The 21,271-nt window shown below is 37.2% G+C and overlaps 1 protein-coding gene across 2 annotated transcripts; it reads left to right on the top strand.

Annotated features, from left to right (window-relative positions):
• Positions 1–1,830: 1,830 nt before the first annotated feature.
• Positions 1,831–14,683, top strand: Or6k6 (olfactory receptor family 6 subfamily K member 6). 2 transcript variants are annotated; one of them, XM_087580308.1, is made up of 5 exons: positions 1,831–2,173; positions 7,525–7,632; positions 10,530–10,680; positions 13,034–13,069; positions 13,167–14,683. In XM_087580308.1, the coding sequence occupies exon 5, from the start codon at positions 13,220–13,222 to the stop codon at positions 13,988–13,990; it is 771 nt and encodes a 256-aa protein (XP_087436434.1). In that variant the 5' UTR covers positions 1,831–2,173; positions 7,525–7,632; positions 10,530–10,680; positions 13,034–13,069; positions 13,167–13,219; the 3' UTR covers positions 13,991–14,683.
• Positions 14,684–21,271: the final 6,588 nt, after the last annotated feature.

The raw sequence follows: 21,271 nt of genomic DNA, 5'->3' as shown, positions 1-21,271 counted from the left end.
TAAACTGATACATGCATGTATCATTCAAAGACTAAACGAGTTATCATTCAATGACTAAAATGAACGGACTGTTGGTACTCACACCAGCACGAATGAAGGTCAGACTCAGTGAAAGGAGTTAAAGTCTGAATGCTGCCTACTTGTTTTATATGACATTTTGGAGAAGGTAATAGCACTATTACAGAAGCATAACTTTGCAGGGTACAGTAAGATGAGGTTTCAGCTTTAAAGGACACTTTGAGAATTGGGGGAAATGTTGCCAACAGTGAACTTGTCCTCTATTTTGATTCTCCACCCTGCATCTACCTTACCCATGTCACCAGATAAATTCAACATCTGCAATGATCTCTCTGACCCTCAACTTCGATTTAATATGGGTGGGGGCTGGCTTTCTCTACTTTCTCGTTTGTGTAATTTCATTGAATGACTAAGGACTTTGTTGTCAGTATTTTCAGTTACAGTTGGCAACTTCACAGCTGAGGTCCTGGCAATTTGGGTCGGCTGTCATGGCAATAATGGAATATGATGCCAGTAACAGTGTTGGAAAGCACACGTCTCTCTTAGTTTACCAGCAGGAGGTCCAAGATTGCATGTAGCATATTGTAGCTACCTTATTGTTTTCATGAGTCTTAGAATCACTCAGGGACTTCCCAGTGGGTCTTGGTGTAAGCAGATTCTGCAAAACACTTCTCTAATCATCTTAGTGTATCTGCAGAAGTCGTAGCAGAAGCAACGGATATTCTTGAAGGATGTTAGCGTATTGTTCACCTTAATACTTTTGTCTAAGTGAAATCTCTGATGAGTTCACCTGATAGATTAAAGAATGAAAAGCAAAGGTGCTAAAAGCCAGGACATTTTGTCAGGAAGTTGACAGATCCCAGACAACTTGGATGAAATAGTCCATCTACATGCTTTGACTGCCTCACATGTCCTTGTATTTAGCTGAGAAAAATATACGAACAAATACCGACCTTTGGCCCCTAAAACTGACAAGTGTCTCTCTTCCTTCTGGCACTCTTTATGTATTTGAATATGGTTAGAGGATCCCACTGGCATCCATCCAAGATATCTCAGTGTTCAAAAACAAATAATATTGGGTGTTAAGTCAACTTTCTTCTGTCCCGAAGGTTGCCTGGAGATACTAAGTCTAAGTGAAATATCAAACAGAGAAGGAAAGGTCTTGATCTGCAGTTCAGGATGATCTGGAATTCATCATGATTATGTAGCTGGCCTACAACTCATGGCAATTCTCCTGCTGCAGCCACCTGAGGTCTGCCTCAAATGGGTTTCCTGAAGTTGTACTTCCTAATGAACCTTATCATCACTGACATCAAAAGGAAGAGAAAACACAGAACACTTCGTTCCCTAGTTCCCCCCACACCCTCCCACATGCCTGACAATAATGATTCTCGTTGTCCTCTCTAATCTCTACCATGGTGATTCCTGTTATTAAGCTCATTACTGGTATCAATGCACTGTCCATACACACCTGTCTGACCCAGTCCCTGGTGATTGCTGCAGTCTCAAACATCTTAGTGAAGCACATGAAACAGTTAAAACCCAGTTAGTTGCTGCTCTCAGCCCTCAATGTGACCACTCATGCGACAGTTAACAGGTCCAGGACTGACCTATTTAAGTTCTCTTATTAGAGTAATATAATTAGATAGAAATCCGCTCTGCTTCTACTACGGTTTTTACTCATATAGAGACTCAGAAGAGAGTGGAGTCTCAATGCTGACAAAGGAAACACAAGCAAGGGGAAGGACGCATGTGACCTCTAAACACAGAGACAAGATTAGCTTAAGCTGCAGAGCAAGCTGATCGGTGACTGACCACACACTGATCTACGTATATGGATTGGAATTATGAGAAGTTGTCAAAGCAATGGGAAATGCTGTAGCTTGTCCTTGGATTCTAATTTTGTTTCGAAAACCCTGAGGATGTCGTAACAGAGGGAAATAGCAGCAGTAAAAATATTCATTATTCTGATATGCCACATAAATGATGTGATATTGCCATTGATTTCTGTTTTATGAATGTTTTTCTTTCCCAAGATAAATACTAGTCCCCAATATTATTCAGGTCCTGGAAGGAGTGCTAGCTAAGTGACTGTTCCCCTCTACCAGCTTGGAGGACTATCTTCATGACAATGGTTCACGTAAGTCGCAGACAGGTATGGATCCTTCTCTTACCTCCACCCGGAACAATGAGTTCCCTTCTTTTCCCTGGATGTATTCAGTTTAAATCTCTCTAGTTCCTGAAGAGAGACTCTTATACCTATTTCTAAAGCCTTCTCAGCAAGATTTATCTGCTGAAGTATTTCTCCCTAGTAATTACGGGGAATGAACTTGATTTCCCTATGGTTTTAATTACTAGTAAAGATCTTTTGATAGTTTCTCATGAGTTTTCCTTAATGTAATGTGTTCCAAAGAGTTTCAATGTAGTATAACTTTCTGTATGTATGTATGTATGTATGTATGTATGTATGTATGTATGTGTATACACATACATATAATTATGTTAAAGAAATATATTAGTAGCGAGAATGGCTATCAGTAGAATTGGGGGCAAAAATTTTTAGCAGTTACCTGTTTCAGAAGTACTTAAATGTTTCAAATGCTATGGATATTTCTCTGAATATTTCATTTTTTAAAAAACTGGAATACATTCTAAACAACAATCCTTTGAAAGTGTTTACTTTGTTCTAAATTTTCTTTAATCACCTATTCTAAATTGAGATCAGCGCTTCCCATTTTAACTCACGTCTAGATAAGTACATTGGAAGTTCTAATGTGGATTTCAGCATAGTTTGAGAATGCTAGAAATTTATACACTTCAGAAACAGCAAACTATAACCTCTCCCTATATCCAATATTCTTGAAAGGTGAATTGCACCTTTTCCTATCGGAGGATGAAGTCTCCCTCCCCTCCTAAGTCCCCTTGACTTGGCCAGTGCGATGTAACAGGGAGTCTGTGGGCCACTTCTTAGACGAACCCTCCTGAGACCCTGCATACTAATACACTGCTACTCTACCTAGTCACTGGATGAACAAACGCAATTACTCCATTATAAATGAAAGACCACAGGTGGAAAACTACTTCAGCAAGCTGCAGGCAAACAATTGATTAATACAGAAGTAATGATTGAGAACTAGAAAATAACCTATTTGCTTTTAGCCCAAGTTGTCAATATATGAAATTATGAGTTTTTTAAGTCACTAATTTTGAAAGAGGATTTGTTCTGTAGCATAAGATATCCGATTAGATCTCTTGAATCATTACTTCTACTTGCACTATCAAAATAACACCTTTATGTGTTATTTTAAATTCATATGTATGTGTTAAACATATATCTATAACATATAAACAACTATATACATGTTAAAATACTCATCAGGGATATTGTTTTTTACTTTTATTCACTATTTTCTTATTATTTTCAAATTTCCATACATGTATAATATAACCATGTCCACCCATTATCCTGAAGCCCATCCAGATCCTCCCTGCCTTCATGCAGCTATTTTCTTCTTATTATTATGCTTCTTCTTATAATTATTCTTCTTTTCCCCCACTTCTTGTTCCTCTTCATTAATTCCCTGGGCCAAATTACTGCTAGCACGAGGACATGAGTTTATGGCTATCCACTAGAGCCTACCAGTAGCCATACCTTTAGAGAAGAATGATTCTTTTTCCTTCAGTATCAACCAATGTTCAATAATTCCTCAGAAAGGCATGAGCCTAATAACACCTTCCTTATATATGTAGGAATTTGTGCTAGCATGTTCTTGTGAGGGTCTTATGCAGACAAGCACAGCTTCTGTGAGTTCATGAATGCTGTAGTCAGAAGAGAACTTGTCATAACTCTCTTCCTTGTTCTCTGACATTTTTATTTCCCTTCTTCAGAAAGACGTAGATGCTAGCCTATGAATACAATTTATTGCTCAAATGCATTCATTTGATTGTTGTCATAGGCATATCATATTAAATCCAATATCTGACATCTGATGCATATTGTATTTACCCAGTTTTATTTCATGACTCTTCGTCATTTTCAAATTGGCCTTTGGTTTACAGGGTTCATGCAACTGTTTCCAAATTAAGAGCATTGTCAGGGCTGGAGAGATGGCTCAGCAGTTAAGAGCCCTGACTGCTCTTCCAGAGGTCCTGAGTTCAAATCCCAGCAACCACATGATGGCTCACAACCATCTGTAATGGGATCCGATGCCCTCTTCTGTTGTGTCTGAAGACAGCAACAGTGAACTCACATGCATGAAATAAATAAATCTTTTTTTTTTAAAAAGAGCATTGTCATAATGATTCCGCTTATCTCACTTTCATGACTCATTTGTCATGAGGTTTTTAATTTCATCAGAGAATGCTCTTTGTTGACTCCTCCTGTTAATCCTTTTAAATTTATTAGTAATTGTTACAGAAAAGATTATACTATTTGAATATCATATTGGTATGGCTAAAAAGTTTGTATCTCCTTTATTACATTTAGTTATTATATTATGTAAATAGGATATACATTATGGTCAATACATTTACATTTATCAAAAGTTTAAAATGGAAACTGTTATATTTTAAGCCATAGATCACAATTAGAGAACTAATTTACTATTGTTTACAAATTTAGAATAAAGCTACATTACTGTACAGTCACATAAGGTTAAAAGATTTTAGTGGTCAGGGATACTTCAATGACAGAGCCCTTGTCTTGTTTGTATTATGCCAGGGTTTGAATCCCAGGATAACAAAAACTATTATTTCTAATGAAATGGAGTAGAACATAGGAGAAAAGATGAAATATAGCATAGAAAACATCAACATGTTCTATATTTTTTCATTTAATAGAAATAGAATGTATAAACATATGCACTTCTGTCTAAATTACTTTTCTCATTATTGAAAGCAATAATTAATAGAATTTTCCTTTTTTCCTTTTTCCTTTTCCTTTTTTCTTTTATTGATAATAAATTTTCCCTCACACTGTTGATTGTTCTTTATTCTTGAGAATTAATACATGCAAACAATGAAATATGACCACATGCATCTCTTCCTTCTCCCACCCGACTTACTGAATTTCCACTTGTTTTCTGCTATTCCAGTTTTCTGTTGCATGTGGTAATAAAACTTCATGAAAGCGTTGTCTATTTGTGAAATTTCCATTCCATGTATGAGCATAGCAGCATCAACTGTTAAGCTTTGCATCAGTAGTATCTCTCCTTCATTTCAAATGCTTCAATGCTCCCTAATTTTTTAGAGTAAATTAGGGAAATCTAAATTTTATATAAGGCTCTCAAAATCCAGTGATCAATCTCTCTTTCATTTCCCTGAACTCTAGTATTCTATAACCCATAGCTAGCACATTCCTTCAGAGCTGATAGACTTTGATTTCTTAAGCAGCCCCCTTAACGTCTTTCTGCTGGCTGTTACAGTTGCCAGAATCCTCTCTCCATGTAGTTCCACCATTTTGTTCAGAGTTTTATAGCATTCCAAATGAGTTTCAGCTTGAGTCATCTACTGAAATTTACAGATCCCCAATGAGCTCTTGGTAAATTTATTCTTACAGATGTTATTTCCTATTTCCCACAGAGCATATAATTGCATGCTCTTGATAATTTCATAAAATTTTGCTTGTTTTTGTAAAAAAAATTCATTAAAAATTTCTCTCCTTTTTCAAGTGGCAGGTGGCAGGTTTACAGGGCAAGGAAATGTGTGTTTGTGTGTGTGTGTGTGTGTGTGTGTGTGTGTATGGATATATCATATAATATGTATTGTATTGTTTTTATTCTTGAGAATTATTGCAAGTAAACAATGAAATATGACCATATCCATCTCTTCTGCCATCCAATATATATATATAAAACCTGCATGTATAACTACATAGTTACATAGTGTGTTAGAATCATTTTAATTTTTACACCTTTAAATCTGTGTACATAATAGTTTCAGAAAATCAGAACCTATAGTTGATGTTACATGGGCTATTTCATGGCCACTGGCACATATGTAGCAGAGGACTGCCTTGTTGTCCAAAGTGGGAGATAATGTGCCTAATGCCCCAGGGAAGAGGGATGGAGGTGGAGGAGGTAGGGTAAGCACTCTCTCAGAGGCAAAGTGAAGGAGGATGGGATGAAGAACTCTTGGAGAGGGGACTGGGAAGGGGGGCAACATTTGGAATGCAAATAAAACAATTTTTAAAAAACAAAGTCATTTTTTAAGTAACAAAAAATTAAGTACACTCAGTGTAAAATATATTATTTAAGAGAGACTTTGACTTGCACTCTTTTAGGGGATTTCTAGGGAACTGTGTTAGAACAACAATATTCATTAGCTTAGAAAATTGCAAAGAAGCCAGGCAATGGCAATACACACCCTTGGGAGGCAGTGGTCTGTGGATTGTAGCTTGGTTATCCTGTACGTTATGGCTAATATCACTTATAAATGAGTGCATACCATACCTGTCTTTTTGGGTCTGGGTTACCTCACTCAGAATGATATTTTCTAGTTCCATTCATTTGCCTGCAAAATTCATGATATCCTTGTTTTTAATCGCTGTATAGTATTCCACTGAGTAAATGAGCCACATTTTCTTTATCCATTCTTTAGTTGAGGAATATTTAGGTTGTTTTCAGTTTCTGGATGTCTGCGTGTAGAAGAATGCCAATAGATCCATATTTCTTATTCTGCACAAAACTCACATACAACTGAATCAAAGGCCTAGACATAAAACCAGGTAAAATAAATTTAATAGAACAAAAAGTGGGAGATAGCATTGAACTCATTGGCATCGGAAACAAATTACTCAGCAGAGCACCAATGGCCCAGACACTAATATCAACAATTAATAAATGGAACTGAAAATTTTCTATAAGTCAAAGAACACTGCCAATAGGACAAAATGAAAGCCTACAGATTAGGAAAAGATATTCACCAACCCTACATCTGACAGAGGGTTAATATCAAAATATATGAAGAATTCAAGAAATTAGAAACCAACAACTAAAATAACACACCTCCAAAATGGAGTACAGAGCTAAACAGAATTCTCTACTGAGGTAACTCTAATGGCAGAAAAACAATTAAAGAAATGGTCAGTGTCCTTAGTCATAGGGAAATGCAAATCAAAACAATTCCAAAATTCTACCTTACACCCAGAATGGCTAAGATAAAACTCAAGAGACAACCATGCTGGTGAGGATGTGGAGCAAGGGGAATACTTCTAGATTGCTGGTGGGAGTGCAAACTTGCACAACCATTCTGAAAATCATTTTGGCAGTTTCACAGAAAATTGAGAATAATTCTACCTCAATTCCCAGCTATATCACTCCTGCGCATATACCCAAAAGATGCTCCACCATTCCCAAAGGACACTTGCTCAATTATGTTCATAGCATATTTACCTGTAATAATCAAAAACTGAGAAGCTAGAATTTTTAAATCAGGGTAGATAGCAGATGGAATGGATACTTGGTTTTCTTTTCTGTATAATGTATGAAAGAATTGTTTCTGTTACAGAATGTCAGGTAGACTGAGACAGGGGATGAACTAAGAACAAAAGGATTGAAGCTCACAGCCTGTGGTTCAAACCCCAAGTTTTCTTCTTCAGTAGTCATTGGAACAACTGTGAGTACAGCATGATTTGAGAGTACTTTAAATAGTTTCAGTTTCACCAGAACTTTGTTAGAATGGTCCAAAACACCAATGAGTTATTAGCAGTCATGGAAGAAATGGGGTCTCCTCTGAAATTTTTCACTTTTTAGTCATCCCAGCAATCTCTTGTGAAAGAAACACTTCCAAGGATAACCATTCCTTCTCCATAAAATTTGTGTTGAACCAGGATTATAAGTCACAATAAGATGAGGCACAAACCCTCAGTTCAAGGCTAGGCCAGGTAGCCCAGTAGACAGAAAAGGGTCCTGAAGCAAACAAGTCAGAAATAGCCCTTCTCCCACTGTTATGAGACCCACAAGGAAACCAATCTACACAACCATTACATATTTACAGAGGGCCTAGACTACCCATGCAAGATACCTGATTATAGCTTCTATCATTCTAAGGCATCATATTTGTTGATATATTTTCAAACAATATGTATTATAAATGTATGTGTGCTTTATGTGTTTGTACATATCTCTTAATTTCTTCAACTGGGATGATGATCATTTCCTTATTAGTTTGAATTTACTCTTTGTATTCTGAATAAAAATTTTTTAAGTTAAGGATGATGAGAATTGATTCATGACTGTGTATTTTATCCTTTTGCTTTATAATGAACTCGTTAAATTAATCTATTCAAGCTTAATTTAGGTTAAACTGTTAATCTATATCTATATCTTCAGTGAAATCAGTTAGCAATTTGGTTTTACTGTAATTTTCTCTTAGACTGAACATGAATTTGAGTGGTGTAAATTAGACACATTGTGTCAGCTTTGTTCATCATTTCCCTGTTGTATATACTTGTGTCTACTCCATAATGTGTCATATTTCATTAGTCTTTTTCAATTGGTTTATCGCTGCTATTGACATTTTATTACTTTTAATGATATTTGAAAAAGTAAAATAACCTCACTATTGCAACCTTCTCCCTTAGTGTGTCCAGTTCTTAGGTTTTTATCTCTCCCTGTGTCATTTTTCAGATCCCAAAGTGGATTTTGATTAGAACTACATTGAAATAATAGACTGAATTGGGGGAGATTGATATATTTATGTCTCTGAAACATTCTACTCGTGAAATTCCTTCTGTATAGATTTATGTAGAGATTTGCTATCTTCCAACACAGCATAATGAAATTTTGCATGTATTTGGGACACATGTTTTCAAACTCTTGACTTTTGTTAATTTTTTCATTCCTTTTAATGGCTCCCTGAATTGACTGGTACTTGGAAATAATAGCATATTTTTCAAATGCATTGGCCTGTACACATTTCCCTGCTAAGTATTCTCTTAATATTTCTTCTGTAACTTTTAATATCAAATTATGAACTGTCTTTAATGCAGTTTTCTCTTTGTATTTTATGCAGTATATTTCTTTGTTTTCCTTTGAAACATATATTTCTTTCACGAAAATATAATTATATTCATTCTCTCCTCCTACTTTCCCACTCACACCCTCCCAAATTTGTAGCTTTCTCCTTTTTAATCATTGCTGTTACATATAAATGAACAAATATATAAAAACAACCCACTAAGTCTTAATTCTTGCTTATGGTTCTAGGGTTGACCACTTGGTATTGGTTAAATATCCAGGGACCTCATTTCTGGGGAAGATTAAAATTTCTCAGCAGTTTTTAATTGCTTGCTGCTCTTCATCTAGGAATGGAACCCTGAGATATTTTTCGAACTTTGTTAGTATGTCAGCTGTTGTTTGGATTGTTTGGTTTTTGTTTAATCAGCCATGATATTTAGATTTCATGGGTATAGTCTTCATGTCATCGCAAGAAGGCACAATCTCACCTCTTCATGGTCTTTTGGCTGCACATTCCTATAGTTTTCTTGTTTAAACAGTTAATATTCACTCAGTTGATACTCATTGAGTTCTAAAAATAATCAGAAGTAATTGTCATTTACACCTTCAGTGAGAAGGACAATCAGTTTTCTCCAGTTGGATGACACTTGATATATCTACCACTATGGGGAGGATCTCATGTTCAGGAGCAATTGTGTGTGTGGGATTTTATTTTGTAATGATTTGATGTTCTGATTGATGTCATATCTTGTTCTCTAGATTTTGGGTGTTTCATTGTTGCTATTGATTTTTGGTTTAATTTTTGAGAAAGAAGTTAGGTGAGTAAGGAGGAGGAGAGAATCTGGAATAACTTGAAGAGGAAGATCATTGTCAAAATATATTTAAATTGTAAAGTGGTTTTAAAAATAAAAAAATAAAAAACAACTAAAACAAAATAATTACACTTATAACTTGGTGTCGATTCATCTCATAAGTATGGTTGGAAAGTTTTAAAACATGTACATGTATAGGCAGGGAAAGAAATAGAAAGGAATGTGGAACCAAGGGAAAAGCCATGTTTTCTGAAGGGTTCTTCCTTACAGTCTACAGTAAATTCTTTGTTTGCTCTGTTTCCTGGTGCTTCTGCATGATAGGCAGGCTTTGTAGTCACAGGAGAATGCATGGGAATGACTCTGGGGGATGAATCATTACTATGCTACACTTTCCTCTTAATTTGTCCCTAAGAGAAGCATAGGACGCCTCCTTTAGACATTATATCATCTAAAGAGAAACACCCAAGAAAGGGTATCTTTCCATCCTATATATCCCACAAAGTCATCTTCAGAGAACCTGTATATTCACCAGGGTGTACAGAAGTGACCCTGGCTGCAGAGACTGAGGAGTGCTTGGTGGCCTCAGGCAGGGTGAGTTGTGCAGGGAGGACAGGGTAGGTTGTGCAGATTTCTGAAATTCAACCTGCAGTGAGACTTCTGCTCTCCAACTGCTCCTTCTTGCAGGCCTTCTACACTTTAGAGTCTAACTGTTTATTTTTGGAATTTCATTACATTAGTAAAGAATTTCAGTTGTGGGACATGAAATGGGCAGTGGACACTAAAAGGGAATCGAAGTCAGCTATCCAATGAAGATATTGATATCTAAAGTCTTTTGAGCATTGTAATTCTGTTGGTCCATACAATTCCAGCCTTCAAGGGAGTCATCGATCAAGGTAACATTTTTATTTAATCACTAAATGCTAAATCAGATCATTTTACTGTCCAAGTCATATTTGTAGACTGACCTTTTTATGTTCTGCTAGTTTTCTATTATTCCATGAATTATTTTTACATTATTACATTATTGTTACATTATTTTTATATTCATTATTGTTCCAAGTGCAATAATGATTTTTGTTGAATTGCATATAGTTCTGAAATCTTTGGGAGAAGTTGCCACACATCAGACAATCTTGTGTGTCAGCTGAACAATTGATTAATGATGAATAATGAGACAGTTTACTGGTGGAAGAAAGTCCAGGCTTAGGGCAACAAAAGAATCATATTTTGAGCTTCTCTGAGATACTTATCACTGAACTTACTTAGCCATTCCCACAGCTCTGTGCTTTCCTGCTATGCAGAGTCCGTGCACTTTGCTACAGATGAGAAATTACATACAAAGCAGGGCAGATAAATAAATAATTTAGTCAGAGGGCACGTCCAGTCTTTCATGTTTTCCTTTGCGTGCTCCCTCTCTGCTCTGTGGCTGAGCATCCCAGTTTATTTCATTTTGAAGCCTGTTTCTCTCTTCTTCCTCTCTCAAAGCTTGGCATGGAAAGCCAGAAACACCTACTGTGAACTAATTTTACTAATATGCAATGCATTTTTTGAATCTACTTTGACCACCTAAAGAAAGCACATCATATCTGCACCATAAAACCAGGATAGGTATAAATATACATGTAAAGATTCACAAAACAAGGCCATAGACTTTTAGGACAAACATACCTTACTTTTAAATTACTGTTTTCAGTAATTTAAAACGGTTATTTCTCATTTGCTCTCAATTTATCTTTTGGGTAATATTAAGTATTAATTTAACATGAGTAGAAACACATTACATAATGCATATAAAGCAAACATGTATAACTAGATTTAGTATCACTGCACAAAAATTAATTAGTGACATCTTAATTCTCCTGTCATTCCTCTTAAAGAGGTTTTAGCCTACTTTAGGGAGATAATGCTGAAATGTGAATATTTGAAATGCCACAAATATATATTAGATGTCAAATAGATATCAGTCGAAGTACAGTTGAACAAGAGAATATTTGCTCTGGCAGTAGAAATCACAGAGATTTCCATGACCATAGGGAAATTAACACCCAAAATTTCAATAAAAGTAGATACAGAAAGTAAAAGATATGAAATTGCCAAAAATTAAACTAAGAGTGTGGTCTTATTTTTGCTGAACTATTGATTTTCAAAATAGTTGGATGCAAATTTGGTTTAGAACTACATTAGTGATGGCAGTGATTGTGAGGCAGAGAGCCTTGAATGTTTGGAGAGAAAAGGAGAGACAAAGGTCACAGTCAGGAAAACTCATCTCCAGAATGACTCCTTAGACATCTGGATACCAGGGAATAGAATATGGAGATGGTAAGAGAGTGTGGATTCAGCACTCACTAATTCGAATTAGCTTTGCAAGAAAGGTGATTCTTTGTCATCTCACCAAGTAGAGATAATGTAGTTTTACTGAAGGTCAACTTTAGGAGCTTCCCCATCCCCCAAGATAGCCATCTTAAAAACTGTGTGATTGTTAAAACTGAGAACGATGCCTTTCTTTTGTCTCTTAACATAGCCTTTGTAGGGGAATGATGGTCAGTGTTCAGGGGTAGCTCTAAGTTTGTGCAGAGATGGCTACTAATTAGGTACAAGGTAATTCTGGAGAGACTCTTAATTTGAGCAATTGTCATAGTGATCTGAAGAGGGAAAAGGGAAAGCTACAGAGAAAGTAGAGAAGGTGAGGGTAAGTCTGCACAATTAGCACCTGGTGAAATACAGAAGTTCCGGTGCAAAGCAAACAAATAAGAAATCCAGAAACTGATATTCAGCCAGCCAGCATCAAGGGCAGTATTGCTTGAGGGAAAAGTAAAAACTTAACAAAGAATATTATTGTTAAAAGTGTTCCTCATAATTACTTTGTGTTTTACTTAACTTCCTCCCTGAAGAACAGGAAAAGGAAACATTTAAAATTCAAACTGAAAGGTTTGAGACCAATCACACAGGGGTTATGGGTAACTCTGAAAATGGCTGAATTTCCAGAAAATATATTCTGATACTAAACTTCTGAGTCATTTCTTTTTCTTTTCATAAATCTGACAGTGAGAGAAGGTCACTCAGAAATTAGATTGTGCTATAAATATTTCAACTGTTCTGGCATGGAATTATAGTTTGGAAATAGTTTTTAACTGGCTTCTTTAGGATCCAGTTTTCAATATAAGTAATTGAATGTAGAAAGGAATCTGTGTGTAAACAACATTGATTTTCCAGGAAATCCCTTATGTCTTTTTTTTACCTTCATAGATGACCCAATTGGTTGCCAGCCAGAACCAAACCATGGTGATTGAGTTCCTCTTCTCTGTGTTCCCACCTCTGTATGAAGGTGGCCTGTTATTTTTTATTCTATTAATTCTTGTCTATGCATTCATCATCTCAGGGAACCTAGTGATCTTTGTTGCTGTCCAGCTGGACTTGGCTCTGCACACACCCATGTATTTCTTCATCAGCGTGCTGTCGTTCCTGGAGATCTGGTATACCACAACTACCATTCCCAAGATGCTCTCCAGTCTAGTCAGTGAGAAGAAGACCATCTCCTTAGGTGGCTGCCTCATGCAGATGTACTTTTTCCACTCACTGGGTATCACAGAAGGCTGTGTCCTGACAGCGATGTCCATTGACAGGTACATAGCTATCTGCTATCCTCTCCGTTACCCAACCATCATGACTTCCAAACTTTGTATCCAACTGACAGCTGGCTCCTGCTTCTGTGGCTTCCTTCTGGTACTCCCTGAGATTGCATGGATTGCAACCTTGCCTTTCTGTGGCTCCAACAAGATCCATCAGATCTTCTGTGATTTTACCCCTGTGCTCAGGTTGGCCTGTACAGATACATCGTTGGTGGTTATTGTGGACGCTATCCATGCAGTAGAGATCCTGGCCTCCTTCCTTGTGATTGCCTTGTCATATATCCGGATCATCATGGTAATTTTAGGGATGCCCTCAGCAGAAGGGAGGCACAAGGCTTTCTCCACTTGTGCAGCCCACCTTGCTGTTTTCTTGCTGTTTTTTGGCAGTGTGGCTGTCATGTATTTGAGATTCTCGGCCACCTATTCAGTCTTCTGGGACACAGTAATTGCTGTCACTTTCGTTATCCTTGCTCCATTTCTCAATCCCATTATTTACAGTCTAAGAAACAAGGAAATGAAAGATGCAATTGGGAGGCTTTTTCATCGGAAGCGAGATGCTCAGGCTCAGAAATAGATCTCAATTCTTGATAGTAAAGCCCTTCTTGAAGTTCGGAGTCTCACTGTTGTTTCTTTGTGTCCTGATGATTCTTTTTCTATTGCCACAGATGTTTTTTCTTCTGCTGTTAACAGGAATGATGAACTGTGACTCTAGGTCACTGGTGGCCACTTGTTTACATAACAAGTATCAGACTCTTGACAGGTGAAGCAGTACATGTGAATTCTCCTGCTTTAAGCACAAATTGACATATGTCTCATATCATACTAGTTTCATTCCTTCCCTTCATTGTTGTGATTACATGTGTTGATGAGGCCACAGCTTAGAGGACAAGATGAACACTACATAAAATAGTTCCAATAGTTGCCAATGTTCACATCCCTCTTACCTTTCTAGCTCTAGATTCCTCTGTCATCCATCATTGCTCAACTACCGTTTTCTGACACAAAAGACAAATTTTCTCTACTTTCAGCTTATTTAATTTAATTAACTACACACTCAGTTCATTAAAAAATGTACTGGTTACTGCATAATGTATTATAGAATTTCAGGCTCAAAGGGTTTCAAAGGAGTAAGGTGAATAGTCTTCTATATTTCACATTACTCTTTAAAAACATGAATAAATTGCTTTGTAATGTAAGCATTCTTACTTAAACTTGTCAGAACCACCACTATTTAAATGTGAATAAATAAAATTTGGATGTAGAGTTCAAACATGTTTATGACTTTCTGAATAATTGTCTAAGAGCTGTTTTAAATTATTTAATCTTATGCATCTCTCATGTATATGTGCATGTGTGTATATGCATGTGCAGGTATGAGCATATCATGTGTCAAGTTCAGAAGACAACTCTAGGGACTTGGTTCTCTTCTACTACCTTCTGAGATCTAGCAATCAAGCTCATGCATATGAAGCCTCTTCATAAGAACCTGTATATGCTGACTTACTTCACTGAACTGCAGATGTCATTGTACATTTATACATCAAAGTTTACCTAGTTATAAGTTGGAATGTAGTTTAGCCAGCTGCAAGCAAACACCTGGTTGATCCAAGAGCACATAGGGACAATAATAAAAGACTGGAAAAAATTATGGATTCCATTCTATCCTAAATGGCTAATATATGAAATTATGAGAAATTTTCTATTTTCAGTCACTTATTTCAGAGTGATTCGCTCCATAACCAAAGATGTCTGATTATGTATTAAACACCTTTTCTATTTCCACATCACATGCAAAATATGGTTTTTAATTTTCCTGTATTTTTTTATTTTAGTATTTTTCTTCTTCGAGAATCTCATACATGTGTGCACTGACGAATATCATATCTACCCTGGATCTCTTACTTTCTCCATATTTCCCCATGACTTCTTGTCTTCTCCTTTCATTATTATTCTTGTTAAGTAAGTCCAGTTAGTGCTGTGTCTAAGTTGACAAGGGTGAAGTCATCCTCTGGAGTACGGAAAGTCTACCAGTGGCCACACTCTCTAAAGGAAGAATACCGCTTATTAGTAGGTGCCCACTGCCAATGTCTCCTTTGTAAGGTGTGTGTTTAGAAAGCACCTTTCCATCCATGTTCATATTTTGGCTGACTTGCTCTCCTTTATTTCTTTTGCAGATAAACATACCTACTATGAGTTCATGGGTTCTGTAGGCATGTCATGTTCAGCAAGTCATTATTTCACAATCATATTTCACTCCTCCTCACTGTCTGTCTCTTGCATATTTCTATCTTCTGATCTGCAATGTCAAAAGCAATACTCTGAGGATTGAATTACATGCTTAAATCTATTCAATACTGTCAGTATTTCATAGCCTATGGAATCTCCATGGTTTTTAGTTGCCTTTTACCTCATGACTCTTCCTTTGTCCTTTCTGCATTTGTCTGTATCTGCTTCATGTGGCTCATTAAGCTGTTTTCTAAAGAAAGGACAAATGAAGAATGATTCCTCTTAGCATATTTTCCTGGCTAATTCTGCATAAGTCTTCAGTGTTCAGTCCACTTCATCAGCAACTCTTCATTTTCTTCTATCTTTGTTAGTTGTTTTGAATTTTATTATGAAAAGTTTCCAGAAATGAGTGTACCACGTGAGCATCATAGTAGCATTATCAAGCCATGTGTAGCTCCTTCACTACATTCAATTATCCTATAGAATAAAATGGAAACCCTTTAAGATAAAAGATTAGGAAGCCATTGACTTTTCAAAGGTTAAAAATAGAAACATATGGGTTGGAGAGAAGACTCATCAGTTAAGAGCACTGACTGCTCTCCCAGATATCTTGAGTTTAATTCCTAGCAAGCACATGGTGGCTCACAACCACTTGTAATGGGATCTGATACCCTTTTCTGGTGTGTCTGAAGACAGCAACAGTGCACTCACAAACATAAAATAAATGAGTAAATCTAAAAAAAATAGAAACTCATTTTAGGGCAAATATAATCAGAGTTAGAGGCCAAATTTAATTTGTTTACAGGGTAAAGATAAATTGCAAATGGTAAAATCAATTTAAAGATGGTTTTTGAGACATGGAACATTTCTTGATTACAAAGCACTTTCTCACACATCTAAGATCCTGGAATTAATATCTAGTATTCAAAAAAATTAAAAATTAAAAATGCACCCAGCTAAATAGAATGATAAAAGAGATGAAAATGACCACAAAAAGCATGCACACACAATTTTTTATAAAATGCTTTTTATCACTGAACACTGACTATTCAGATGCACACATGTTTTTAGCATTGTGATTAAAATGTATCTTTATTGAAATCACAATCAATAGAGTCTCACTTACTTTTTAAACCTTTGTTATTCATCATGAGAATAAATCATGTAATGTGATCATATCCATTCCTTATTTTTTCCCTCCAGATTCCTCTGTCTTTCCACTTATTTTTATGTTAGCAAGATTTTCTGCTAGATTGGCAGCAAAACTTCATAAAAGTGTTGTTCATTTTTGAAATTATCCCACCATACAAGCTTACCTTCATACACTTAACAACATCACATCTCACCATAATTACTTGAAGATTGCCATATCAATTAGAGGTTTCAGCTGTGCCACCCTGTACTGTTGGCTCCACGTGGAGGATGATTCTGCAGGCCAGACAGCACCCCTCATCTGCTCCAAACTGTGCCCTAGCTCCTCCATGCTGAGAGTAAATTACAAAAGTCTAACTCTTACAAAGGCCCTCAAAGCCCTATGATCTCTTCCCCTTTCACTTCCCAGCTCTAGTTTTCCTTAGATCTATCCAACACACTCCATTTCAGACACAGGAGAATCTGATTCTGGCTTTAGGCTGGCCTCCTTGGTGCCTGAAAGTTTTCTGCTTAAATCTATTGAGCCATCCACTTTCCCTCAAAGCTTTGCTCATCCTTAGCACTTTCAATGGGTTTCAACTTAACCAATCTTAAACTAAGAAGTCCCCTACTCACCCTAGATAAACTTACTGTACATTTCCTTTTCTGTTTCCTACGGAACACATAGTCATATCAAGGATAATGTTCTAAATATTGCTTAGTTTTTTTACACTTAAAAAAAATCTCCTCTTTCTCAACTGGCAAGTTTTAAGAACAAGATTTTTTTTGCCAGTTTCATATCCTTATTATCTTACATATTATAGAAGTATATTATATCAGTAAACATTTGTTTCCTTAGTAAAAGATCACTCACATGATCATGATGAGGTACGTTAGCATTTTTTAATTTCCATATAGCCTTAGAACTCAGTACAAAAGTGTTAGAATCAAAATCTGTGATTTGTGATATAGAATATAACCTCAAGTATATTTACTATTTCAACATATATTTGGATGTTTTTTATTTGCATTTCAAATATTATTCTGGTTCTTGGATTCCCTTCCATAAGCCCCCTATCCAATCCACCTTCCCTTCTTCTATAAGGGTATTCCCCCTCCAGAACAACCTCCATTTCTACCTCCCCACCCTGATATTCCCCTACATTACAGGGTTCAGCCTTGGCAGGAACAAGGGCTTCTCCTCCCATTAGTGCCCATGAAGGCTATCCTCTGTTACATATGCAGCTGGAGCAATGGGTTTATCCATGTGTAGTCTTTGGGTAGTGGTTCAATCCATGGGAGCACTGGTTGGTTGGTATTGTTGTTGTGGGATTGCAAGCCCCTTCAGCTTCTTCAATCCTTTCTCTAATTCCTCCAACAGGTACCAGATTCTCAGTTCAATGGTTTGCTGCTAGCATTCGCCTCTGTATTTGTCACACTTTGGCTGAGCCTCTCAGGAGACAGCTATATCAGGCTCCTGTCAGAAGGCACTTTTGGCTTCATCAATATTCTCTAGTTTTGGTGGCTGTATATATATGGGCTCTATCACCTGGTAGGGCAGGCTCTAAATGGCCATTCCTTAAGTCTCTGCTACAAACTTTGTCTCATACCCCTTCCTATGAATATTTTTGTTCCCCCTTTTAAGAAGAACTTTGGTTGTCTGTCTTCTTGAGATTCATATGGTGTGGTTGTACCTTGGGTAATTCAAACTTTTGGACAAATATTCACTAATCACTGAGTACATACCATGTGTGTATTTTTGTGATTGGGTTGCCTCACTCAGGATATTTTCTATTTCAATCCACTTGCCTATGAATTTCATGAAGTCATTGTTTTTGATAGCTGAGTAGTACTCCATTGTGTGGATACAATAGTTTCTGTATCCATTCCTCTGTTGAAGGGCATCTGGGTTCTTTCCAGCTTCTGGCTATTATAAATAAGGCTGCTATGAACATAGTGGAGCATGTGTCCTTGTTGTATGTTAGACCATTGCTGTATATTGCTGTACAGCAGTGCTATAGGTAGGTCATCAGGTAGAGCTATTTCTGAGGAACCTGCACATTGATTTCCAGAGTGGTTGTACCAGTTTGCCATCCCAACAACAATGGAAGAGTGTTACACTTTCTCCACATACTTGCTGACATGTATTGCCACCTGATTTTTGGATTTTAGCCATTCTGACTGGTATGAGGTGGAATCTCAGGGTTGTTTTGATTTGCATTTCCCTGATGAGTAAGGATGTTGAACATTTCTTTAAGTACTTCTCAGCCATTCAATATTCCTCATCTGAGAATTCTTTGTTTAGCTCTGTATCCCATTTTGAATACTGTTATTTGATTGTCCGGAGTCTAACACCAGTGTCCTGCCCCACATGCCCCTTCCTTTCTCCTCTGAAAGAGTTAAGTTCCTTTGTTATCCCTCCACCCTGACACTTCAAGTCTCTGCAGGGTTAGGTACATCTTCTGCCACTGAGGTCAGACAAGGCAGCCCTGTAGAGGAAAGGATTCCATAGTCAGGCACAGCTTTAGGGACAGTCCTTTCACCAGCAGTTAGGGGATGCACATTGAAACAGAGCTGTATATCTGCTACATATGTGCTATAAGCCTTGGTCCAGCCCATGTATGCTCTTTGGTTGGTGGATCAGTCTATGAGAAATCCCAACAAGAGTCCAGGTTAATTGACTCTGTTGCTCTTCCTATGGAATTCTTATCCCTTTAAGGGCCTTCAATCCTTCTCCCAACTCTTCCATAAAAGTCCCAACTTCTGTCCAATGTTTGACTGTGGGTATCTATCAGTTTAAGTCAGCTGCTGGGTAGAGCGTCTCTGAAGAGAGTTATGCTAGGCTGCAGTCTATAAGCATTACAGAGTATCATTAATAGTATCATGGATTGTTTCTTGCTCATGAAAACATAAACATTGAGTTAAAAGTTTTGTGGATCAGTTGGTGTCCTTATCCCTCTACTGAGGGTCCTGCCTAGCTATAAGAGGTGGCCTAGTTAAGGTCCAGATCTCCACTCTTATGTATCTCTGCTAAAGTTACTTTCATTAACACCTGGAAACCTCCCCTTTCCCAAATTTCAGGGACTTCCTAGAGATCTCCCCACCTCCTACACCCCTGGCAGCTGAATATTTCCATTAACTCATTTGGCCCTCTGGCCCACTCTCTTTCTTCTCCCCACATCTGACCTGACCCACACCATTCTGTTCCACATCTTCTCTCCCGCCCAGTTCCCTCCCTCCCTCTGCTTCCAATGACTATTTTATTCCCCCTTTGTGAGATTCGAGCATTCTCACTTGGACATTTCTTCTTTGGGTCTATGGGGTTTATTATGTGTATTCTGTAACTTATGGCTAATATGCGCTCACCAGTGAGTACATACCAAGCATGTCCTTTTAGGTCTGAGTTGCCTTACTAAAAATGGCATTTTCTAGTTCCATCCATTTGTTGCAAAATTCATGATACTCATGCTTTTAATAGCTGAACAGTATGCCATTGTATAATTAAACCATGCCAGGGGCCATCCCTGGTGGGGGTCTTCTTTCCTGTTAGTTCTTCTTGAGGCAGTAGAGGGGAAAGAGTGTCAGCAGAGGGTAAGACTTTGTCTTACAAGATACATATGGGGACAAGACTTTGTTTTCTGAGATAATTATGGTTGCTGTGATAAAAAGTTTACGTATCTAAGTCTAAGTTACTATGCTACTGTAGCTGATCTGCCTTTCGTGTCCCTCTGAAGCCAGAAACTTCAGTCCCTGGCACTTAGCACCTCATCCTAAAAACAGCAGGAGATAAAGTAAAGGATTAACTGCTAGAGCCTTTTCCCTTTTTCCAGATGCCTCATTTATAAGGCTAGGGGAAAGTTTGGAGCAATAAACTTCCATTGAACCAGGAGAAGAAAATAACACAGAAGGAAAAACTTCACATAAGCAAATATGCATAAACTCACATAAGTTCATATACAGAATCATGCATGTCCATTTACACAATTTCACTCAAACCAGTTGGGTCAAACTTGCATGCATTCTCACAATTACATACTTACACACACACACACACACACACACACACATGCATACATTCTCACAATTGCATACTTATACACACACAGACACACACACACACACACACACACACACACACACACACACATACATACATCTGTATTTACATATCCATATGGACCAAAAGGCCAAACACCAGTGCAGAAAGAACTCACTCATTCTGAATGAAAAATGAGCTCCAATCTTTACTGCATAGAGAAAGAAAAAGCCTTTGCCCTTTTAAAGATAAATAAATTAAACCCAAGTTTGTAAGAAAAGAAGCTTTGTTCCTTTTAATAAGACCAAGTGTGCCTTGTTATTACAAAAGGACCTGTTTGGTCCCATAGTAAGAAGCCTACCTGCTCCTTCTACTCTCTCTGCAGCTACTTTTTTCCTGTTTCCCCCTGCATGCTGCACATGGTTCTCTTATTTATTATGTTACCTGTAGTTTCAGGTTATT

Source organism: Rattus norvegicus, chromosome 13 (assembly GCF_021556685.1).
Source record: "Rattus norvegicus strain SHRSP/BbbUtx chromosome 13, alternate assembly SHRSP_T2T, whole genome shotgun sequence".
Taxonomy (NCBI): domain Eukaryota; kingdom Metazoa; phylum Chordata; class Mammalia; order Rodentia; family Muridae; genus Rattus; species Rattus norvegicus.
Note: the sequence above shows the minus strand (reverse complement) of the source record. Positions and strands in the feature narration are given on the sequence as shown.

Excerpts from the sequence above, each read along its gene's own strand:
- Or6k6 (XM_087580308.1), top strand. The coding sequence starts at position 13,220 with ATGTATTTCTTCATCAGCGTGCTGTCGTTCCTGGAGATCTGGTATACC.